The sequence below is a fragment of the Eriocheir sinensis genome, chromosome 9 (genome assembly GCF_024679095.1).
Source record: "Eriocheir sinensis breed Jianghai 21 chromosome 9, ASM2467909v1, whole genome shotgun sequence".
Taxonomy (NCBI): Eukaryota; Metazoa; Arthropoda; class Malacostraca; order Decapoda; family Varunidae; genus Eriocheir; species Eriocheir sinensis.
In genome coordinates this window covers 24,483,043-24,492,539 of record NC_066517.1, presented here as the reverse complement: position 1 = coordinate 24,492,539, position 9,497 = coordinate 24,483,043, and the positions used below count along the sequence as shown (strand labels likewise).

Genomic DNA, 9,497 nt, shown 5'->3' with positions numbered 1-9,497 from the left:
TATATATATATATATATATATATATATATATATATATATATAACTTTAATTCACCGTACGTAATGTAATCCAGTATAACGAAGATTTATTTTTGTTTTTTTCCTTAGTCCGGCCAAGAATTATTATAGTCCTCAACACCAAAACCGTCCGACATGTTTTTTCTTAACTGTCTTTTAAGAAGTAAACATAAGTCAAACGAAGACGAAAAGGAAAGAAAAAAAAATACAGGAATAGTATGTAAATCATTTTATTTATCAGGGTTCTTCTGTAAATTTCTCAACCGCTGAAATATTTTTCTTAGCAACTGGATCAACTCTCTCTCTCTCTCTCTCTCTATATATATATATATATATATATATATATATATATATATATATATATATAAAAATAATTGGTCCAGTTGCTAAGAAAAACAGTTGTGAGGTAGAGAAATGTACAGAGGAAGCCAAATAAATAAAAGGAAGTTGAATATTTGTAGTAGTAGTAATAACAGTAGTAATAGTAATAGTAGTAGTAGTAGTAGTAGTAGTAGTAGTAGTAGTAGTAGTAGTAGTAGTAGTAGTAGTAGTAGTAGTAGTAGTAGTAGTAGTAGTAGTAGTAGTAGCAGTAGTAGTAGTAGTAGTAATATAATGAAACGAGAAAGGAATTTATTATTGGCAGAAAAATATATAATTTTGACATTTTAAAATCGTATGCAAAAACTAACGATCTGAATTGAGAGAGAGAGAGAGAGAGAGAGAGAGAACGAAAGAAAGAGAGAAAAAGAAAGAGAGCTAGTGAAAGCGAGAGATATAAAAAAATAACAAACGAGGCAGCTCAGCATTCTCAAAAGAGTGTGAGAAATAAGACACATAGACGATGATGATGAAAGAGATGGTTATGAGAGAGAGAGAGAGAGAGAGAGAGAGAGAGAGAGAATATTTCCTCTTTAATTCCTCTATATTTATTCTTCCCCTCACGACGTCCTTATCACATATATACAGAGGTCATTCCCCTTTCCTTCCCCTCATCCCCTTGCTTCCCTTCTTTCTCCTTCCCCTTATCCCATCTTTCCTCCGCCCTTCCCTTGCCTTAATCTTTCCCCTCACCTTCCTTTCCTTCCCTCAGTTCTCGCCCTGCAGTCATTTATTTACTCCTTCACCCACATATTTACTCTCTCTCTCTCTCTCTCTCTCTCTCTCTCTCTCTCACCACCACCACCACCACCACCACCACCACCTAACCTAACCTAACCTAACCTAATCTAACCTCACCTAACCTAGCCACCACCACCACCATCACCCCCATCACCACTACCACTAACCACCCCTTTCTCCCTTCCCCCCTTCAGCATCGACGCGCGCAAGGGACCAGCCGAAAAAAACGCCCACTGGTCAGGCCTTGGGGAGCGGGCCGAGTTTGACCTGACCTCTCGCCCCCCTGGCCTGGTGCTCAGCGGGGTTCGGGCGGGGGACGCGGGGCTGTACAGGTGCCGCGTCGATTTCGCCTCCTCCCCCACCAGGAACCTCGCCGTCAGCCTCAATGTTGTGGGTGAGTAAGGGAATTGGAAGGCCAGAATTTTTTTTTTTTTTTTTATGAAGAGAACTATTTTATTTTCTTTTTTTTTTATCTATTTGTTATGGGATGAATGGAGATATGAGTGATTTCTTTTCTTTTTTTTCCTTTTTTTTTACTTCATTCATTTTTTTCGTTTGTCTGTTCGTGTGTGTGTGTGTGTGTGTTAGTATGTGTGTTAGTGTTTCCCATTTTCCTTCTCTCCTTCTATCCCTTCTCTTCCTTCCTTCCTTCCTATCTACACTACCATATTCTCTGTTTTCTTTCCTCGTTTCCTCACCCCTTACCTTCCTTTCCCTTCATTTCATACCTAAACAAGGAAGATCAGACGAGACAGAGGAAGATAAATGGAAGGAGAGAGAGGACATGGATAATAAATATGGTAGCTAGGAAAATCATGAGAACGGGAAGGTAAGAACAGGGAAAGAAAAAAAAATGCATGGGAAAAGAAAAAAGAAAAATGGGATGGTGGAAGATTGGAATAATGTAGCGTAAAGAAAAGTTATAGGAGATCGTAAAAGTAAAAAGAAAATACGGAGAGTGGGAAGAAAAAGAAAGATAAAAAGAAGTAAATGGGAAATGAAAAATTGAATGCTGAAAGATTGGAATAATGTACAGTGAAGAACAGCCTTCAGAGTATAATAGAAATAAAGCTAAAATTATACTGGGAGGTCATAAAATTAAAAGAAAATAGGGAAGTGGGAAAGAATAGGAAGATAAAAAGAAATAAATGGTTAATGGAAAATTGTAAACTGGAAGATTGGAATAATGTAGAATGAAGAATAGACTTATAAAGATAATGAAAATAAGACGAAAAATAAACTTGACGGCCATCTAAGTAAAAAAGGAATAAGGGAAATGAACAAGAAAAGGAGAATAAAGAGAAACGAATGGGGAAGGAAAAAATGGGATGCTGGAAAATTGTAATAATGTAGAATGAAGAATACATGTAAAAAAATAAGAAAAATAAAGCTAAAAATATACCAGACGGTCATAAAAGTAAAAATTAAGGAAAGTGAGCAAGGAGAGGATCAAAAAGACGAAAGAAAAAGAGAAATGAAAGATAAAATATATATAAGTAAAGTGGGAACAGAAGGGAAAGGAGAAGGAGGAGGAAGAATGGAAAGAGCAAAATAACAGGAGTAAACAACGAGAAAAAAGGATAGGGGAGGAAATGAAAAGAGTGGAGGAGGAAAAAATGGATGAAAGAGAAGAGAGGAAAGAATGGAAGAGAAGTGAGAAAAGAGGGAATAGGGTTGATAGGTGGAAAATTGAAGAGAGAGAGAGAGAGAGAGAGAGATAATAACAGGGGAAACCACAAGAAGAAACAATACCTAGGAATAAATGAAGGAATAGCAAGAGATGTTGAGAGATGAGGGAGAGAAAATGACAGAGGGGAAGAGAAGATGATGAAACATAAAAGGAAAACGTAAAAATATAATAAGAAAAAATAAAGAGGAGGAAGGAAGAAAGAACAAAGAAAATGCAGAAGTCATGAATGGGAAATGCAAATAAAAAGGAAATATATAATGCAGAAAGAGGAAGAGGAGGAGGAGGAAGAGGAGGAGGAGGAGAAGCGGAAGATTTAATGAAAGGGGTGAGAAGGGGAAAACAATAACTTTGAGAGAGAGAGAGAGAGAGAGAGAGAGAGAGAGAGAGAGAGAGAGAGAGAGAGAGAGAGAGAGAGAGAGAGAGAGAGAGAGAGAGAGAGAGAGAAGATAAGTTAGGAGTAAGAGGAGGAGAGAGAAACCTTAATAATTATGGGATGAAGAGAGAGAGAGAGAAGCACCACAGATTAGAGAGAGAGAGAGAGAGAGAGAGAGAGAGAGAGAGAGAGAGAGAGAGAGAGAGAGAGAGAGAGAGAGAGAGAGAGAGAGAGAGAGAGATTAATCCTAACCTAATCCTCCTTGCCTTTCTCTCTCACTTAAATGATATAATTCCAACTAAACGTAACGTAGAGTCGAGAAAAAAATTAAAAACAAAAAGTAAGAAAAAAAAAGAAAGAAAAAAACACAAACCTCCCTAATTATGCCAAAGCCTCTCCTGGCCAGACAATTGTTCACCTAATTACGCCAGACTGATTGCTCGCTAATGACTGATGCTAATTACACGGGATCTAATTGGTCGTTAAAAGGAAAAAAAAGTCTGTCATACACAACCAAAGAAAATTCGTCCTGATGTGAAAGTATTAAAATTCATACATGCCTACATACATACATACATACATACATACATTCATTCATATATACATACATACATACTCGTACATATATATATTCATACATACATATATACATACAGACAAATAGACGGACTGACAGACAGACAGAAAATAATAATAATAATAATAATAATAATAATAATAATAATAATAATGATAACAAAACATTTTGAAAGACTGAATCGACGAGAGGAACAAAAGGAGAGAAGATAAATGATAGGAACAGGAGGAGGAGAGGAGAGGGAGAGAGGAAAAGGGGAGATAAGATGGAATGAGAGGAGATAAGAGAAGAGAGATGAGAGAGGAGGAGGAGGAGGAGGAGGAGGAAAGGGAAGAGAGGCTGACAAATGTATACCTCCCTCCTGATCCCTCCATCTCCTTATTCTTCCCTCCTCTCCTCCTCCTCCTCCTCCTCCTCCTCCTCTCCCTCTTTCTCTCTCTCTCACATCCATGTCATTAGCCAACCCAGCAGCCATATTAATACTCTCTCTCTCTCTCTCTCTCTCTCTCTCTCTCTCTCTCTTTTATACGTCTTTATCTCCTTTCTTATCCCCTTTATCTTTCCTTTAATTCTTGCCTTTCTTTTTTCCTCTTTTCTTCCTCTTTCTTCTCCTTTCCTTCCTCTTCTCTTCTCCTTCCTCTTTTATTCTACTCTCCTTCCCACCTCCCTTCCCCTCTTCCCATTCCCACTCTTCCTTCCCCTTTCCTTTCCTTTCCTCCTCCTCCTCTTCCTCTCCTTCTTCTCCTCTTCCCCTTACCCTAATGTTCTTCTCTCTCTCCCCTACCCTTTCCCTCTTCCCCTCCCTCCTTCAACTCCTCTCATTATCTCCTCTTTCCTTCCCCTTCCTCCTCCTCCTCCTTCTCCTCTTCCTCTCCTTCTTCTCCTCTTCCCCTTACCCTTTTTGTTCTTCTCTCCCTTCCCTACCCTTCCCCTCTTCCCCTTCCTCCCTCAATTCCTCTCATTAACCATTTCCCCTCCCCTTTCCTTTTCCTTTTTATCTGCCCCTTCGATTCACATTGTAACCCTTTCCCCTCCCCTTCCTTTCTCCCCTCTCTTATTCCCCTCATACCCCGCCCCCCTATCCTTCCCTTCCTCCTCTCTCTCCCTCTTTTTTCTCTCCATCCCTCACTTCCCTCGACAACAAACTCCCCTCCCTTTTTTCCCTCCCTCCCTCCCTCCCTCTTCAATTTCCTATGCATCCCTTTTCTCCCTTTTTTTCTTTCTCTCCCCCTCTTTCTCTCTCCCCTCTTCCTCTCCCCCCTCCCAATTTTTCCTGTTCCTCTTTTTCCCTTCCCTCTACCTTTCCCTTCATGTCAATAAACCAATTTTCTCCTCCCTTCCCTTCCTCTCCCTCCTTCCCCTTCCTTCCCTTCCCTTCTTCTCTCATTATCTCATTTCTTTCCTCTTTTTTTTTTTTTTGCCTTCTCACTCCCTTCATGATTATCTCTCCTTCCCTCTCTCTTCCCTTCTCCTTTCCTTTTCCTTTCTCGTCTTTTTCTCTCAACCTTCCCCTTCCTATCCCCCTCCTTTCTCATCCCTTCCCTCTCTCATTCCATTCTTTTTCTCTTTTTTTACTAACTACCCCTTAAATTTTCCCTTTACCCTTCCCTTCTCCCCTCCCTTCCCCTCTCTCTCTTCCCTCCCTTCCCTTCCCTCTCCCCTCTCCAATAACCTCCCCAGAGAATGCAAAAACCACTGCATTCTTAATTAATCTTCCCACTCCTTTTCTCTCCCCTCCCCTCCAGTGTGATGAACCCCTCCCTTCCCCTCTCCCTCTCCCCTCCCTTCCCTAGCTTTCCTATCTCCCTCATTATTAATCTCCCCCTTCTCCCCTATTCCCCATTGTGATAACTCCCTTTCTCCCCTACATTTCCTTCCCTTCCACTCCCTTTCCCTCTCTTTCCCCTTCCTTCCCCTCTCTCTCCCCTCTAATACCTCCCTCTCCTCTCTCCCCCCGCGTGATAACCCACCCTTCTCCCCTCTTTCTCCCCCCTTCCTTCCTTATTAATGACCACCCTTCCCCCCTCTCTCCCCAGTTCCCCCGGAGAGCGTGACAATCGAGGGCCGCGAGGGACTGGAGGTGTCGGGGGTGATCGGGCCCTACCACCTGGGGGAGAGCCTGAGCCTCACCTGTCACGCCAACAAAGGTAAGCACGATGTTCAGGCCGGAAGGTAAACAGAGGAAGGGAGGAAAGTGAAAGTGAGTGAGAAGAGAAGGTGTTTGAAAAGAGATGTAAATAAGAGGGAGGAGGAGGAGAATAAAAAGTCTTTGAAGTGACCAGTGAATAAAAGGATATGAGTTTGAGGGAATTGCAAAGTGTAAAGTACGTAAGTGAAAGGTGTTTGTATACATTTAAATAGAGGGAGGGTCAAACGATATAAGAGAGAGGATGGAAATTTAAGGTGAGTGGGAATAGAAAGGTGTTAGAAAAGACAAGTGGATCATGAAAAGGATTTGAATTGAAGTTAAGTGAGACTATAGACAGGTAAACAGAGGGAGGGAGGGAAGTGAAAGTATGTGGGAGTGAAGGTGTTTGAGAAGGGATGTAATAAGAGAAAGGATGGGAATTTAAGGTTAGTGGGAATAGAAACGTGTTAGAAAAGACAAATGGATCATGAAAAGGATTTGAATTGAAGTTAAGTGAGGGAGTTGAAAAAGACAGGTTAATAGAGGGATGGGTTGAAGTAGAGGTGTGTGGTAAAAGGTGTTTGAAAGGGCAAGTAAAGCAGTTAATAAGGTTTATGAATTTGAGGCATGTGAGAGTAGGGTCGGCATAATAAGACACACGTTTCCCACATCAGCTATTTCTAAAAGCCAAAGAGGGGGGCAGTCAGGTTCTAAATCTAATGAGTGTTTCTTTGGGTTCACGGTACAGATGAAGGGTCAAACTACCACCAGGGTCATAAAACTACCCCTGGAAATGCCCACAACTCCTATGAAAGCCTAGTCAAATATGTGCTCTTGGGCGGCGAAATGTCTCATAATACGACTCTAGGTGTATGGAAAGCAAATAAAAAGGATGGGAATTTAACGTGTTCTTATGGTTAATTATTCGGCAAAAAGGTAGGAGGGTAAAATACAGGTAAACAGTATGGGAAGAATGGAAAATCAAAGGTGTGTGAGAAAATAAAAGAAAGGAAAAGTTACCTGAAAAAAACTCTGGAAGGAAAGACAAAGAGTTCAGAAGACTAAAACACAAGTGCAAAATCAGTGAAAAAAAAAGATGTCAAGTGAAAACTGAAGAAAATTAGAGTTGAAGCACGAGAACATTGACATTGAATGAGCAGAAAATCAGGGAGCCGTTGCAAAGGCATATCCCGGGACCACATCTGATCTGATCTGGGAAGGAAAAGTGATTAAAAAAGACCAGTGGATAAGGAGGAGGATCTGAGGTAAGTAGTAATAGGTGTTTGAAAAGATAATTAAATAAGAATGATGGAAATTTCAGGTAAGTTGGAATTGAAGGTGTATGAGATGAGATGGGAAGGGAACGGAAGGGAAAGGAAGGGAAGGGAAGGGAGGGAAGGGAAGGGAAGGGAAGGGAAAGAGAGGGTAGGGAAGGGAAGGGAAGAGAACGGAAGGGAACTGAACGAAAGCGAAAGAAAAGGAAGCAAAAGGAAGAGAAAAGGGATATACAAACACAGAAAACAATGTGATTTTTACTTATTCGTATTACAAACAAACACAGGAAAAGGCTATACACGGAAACTTAAAAACCACCCATAAAAACAATAAAAATATAAACGTAATTTCCCACGTATTAAAACAACAGCCGAAAAATATTATAAAGGCCAAAGGAAAACGATATAAAAAGGACAACGAAAGCGGTTCACTGATAATTAATAAAAGAAGGAAAAATAGGAAAAATAGGAAAAAAGTAAAAAATAAATAAGTTCGTCTTGTGATGAAGCGAAAATAGAGAATATTGAAGCTTGTTGACATAAGAGAGAGAGAGAGAGAGAGAGAGAGAGAGAGAGAGAGAGAGAGAGAGAGAGAGAGAATGATCAATGTCGGCTTAAAATAAATTATGATACATATTTCAAATTTATATTCTGTCCACAAACTTCCTCTCTTCCCTTCCCTTCCCTTCCCCTCCCCTCCCTTCCCTTCCCTTCCCTTCCCTTCCCTTCATTTCTCTTTCCTTCCCTTCCCTTCCCTTCCCTTCCCTTCCCTTCCCTTTATTTCTCTTTCCTTCCCTTTACATACCTTCCCTTCCCTTCGCTTCTCTTCCCATCCCATCCTTTTCCATCCCCTCTTATCCCTTCCCTTCCCTTCCCTTTCCTCCCCTTCCTCTCTCTTCCCTTCCCATCTCTTTCCATCCCTTTTCTTCCCTTTCCTTCTCGTCCCCTCTTATCGTTCTTTCCGCTTCCTTTCTTTAACTCTCTCTCTTCTCCTCCCTTCCTTCCCCTCTCCTCTTTTCTTTCTTTGTTTCCCCTCCCTATTTCCTTCCTTTCTGTTTTGGATTTTTTCTTTCTTTTTTTCTTCCTTCCTTCCTTCCTTCCTTCTCACCTCTTCCCTCCCTCCTTCCCTCCTTTCCTTCCTCTCTCCCTCCTAACCTCCTCCTTACCTCCTCTTACCCTCCTCCACGTTACCTCCCCCCCAACCATCACGACTAAGCTTCCGTTCCTTCCTCCCTCCCTCCCTCCCTTCTCTCCCTTCTTCCCTCCACTGGTAATCTTCTCTCCAGTCTCAGGAGGGAGGAAATACAGGTAAGGTGTACATTAGTCACCTCCTTCTCTCCACACGGCTTGGAGGTAATCTTGGAGAGAAGGAGGAAGGAGGGAAAGGGAATAGAGGGAGGGATGAGAATTAGGGAGGAAAGAGAGGGGTTGAAATAAAGGAGGAGGAGTGAGGGGAAGTAAGAAAGGGAGGGAGGGAGAGAGAGAGGGAGAGTTGGAGGTAAGGGTATGAGAATGAGGGATGGAAGAGATAAGAGGGAGATAAAAATAAAGGGAGGAAGAAGTGAGGGAGAGTAAAAGGGTGAGGGGAAGGAAGAAAGGGAGGGAGGGAAGGAGGGAAGGAGGGAAAGAGGAAGAAAGCTGGCAGAAGAAAAGAGAGTGAGAGAATGAGAGGAGAGGAAGGAATGGAGGAAAGGAAGAAAGGAAGGAAAGAGGAATGAGAGAGAGAGAGAGAGAGAGAGAGAGAGAGAGAGAGAGAGTAAGAAAGAGAGAGAGAGAGAGAGAACATATACTTCACCTCGTAGTAATGGAGTTTTCTTTCTGATTTCACTTTCAAAACTTTCCGGCAATAGAAATGAAGCGAATAAAAATAAAACTTGGCACGGAGAATCTATCGGAGGGAGTGTCTATCGATTTCCTATAGCCAGACTTCGAGGAGGCCGGGGAAAAAGAGGAGGAGGAGGAGGAAGAGGAGGAAGAGAAGGAAGGAAAGGAAAAAGGGAAAATAAATAAGAGTGGCAAGGTATTAGAAAGGAATTGAATGGCCCCTTACAGCCTCAATGCACTTAAAGACAAAGGGTGAAATTAATGAGAGAAAGAAAGAAAAGAAAAGAAAGCATAAAAGGAAAATACATATATAAGAGTCGAAAGATATCAGAGAGGAATTTAATGACCCTCTTAAAGCCTCGATACATTGATTAGGGAAGAAATTTAAAGTAAGAGAAAATTAAAAAGAAGAAACAAAAAAAGAAAGAGGAGGAAGGAGAGAAAGAAAAGGAAAATGCATGAATAGGAGTCGAAATATATTAGAAAAGGGTTTAA

The 9,497-nt window shown here is 41.2% G+C and overlaps 1 protein-coding gene across 2 annotated transcripts in view; it reads left to right on the top strand.

Annotated features, from left to right (window-relative positions):
- Positions 1–9,497, top strand: part of LOC126996227 (hemicentin-1-like) — a 134,677-nt gene that overhangs the window by 90,877 nt on the left and 34,303 nt on the right. For both annotated transcript variants that reach the window (XM_050856574.1, XM_050856573.1), the window contains exons 4-5: positions 1,331–1,530; positions 5,813–5,923. In XM_050856574.1, coding sequence (XP_050712531.1) covers positions 1,331–1,530; positions 5,813–5,923 — 311 coding nt within the window. The remainder of the gene's footprint in view (positions 1–1,330; positions 1,531–5,812; positions 5,924–9,497) is intronic.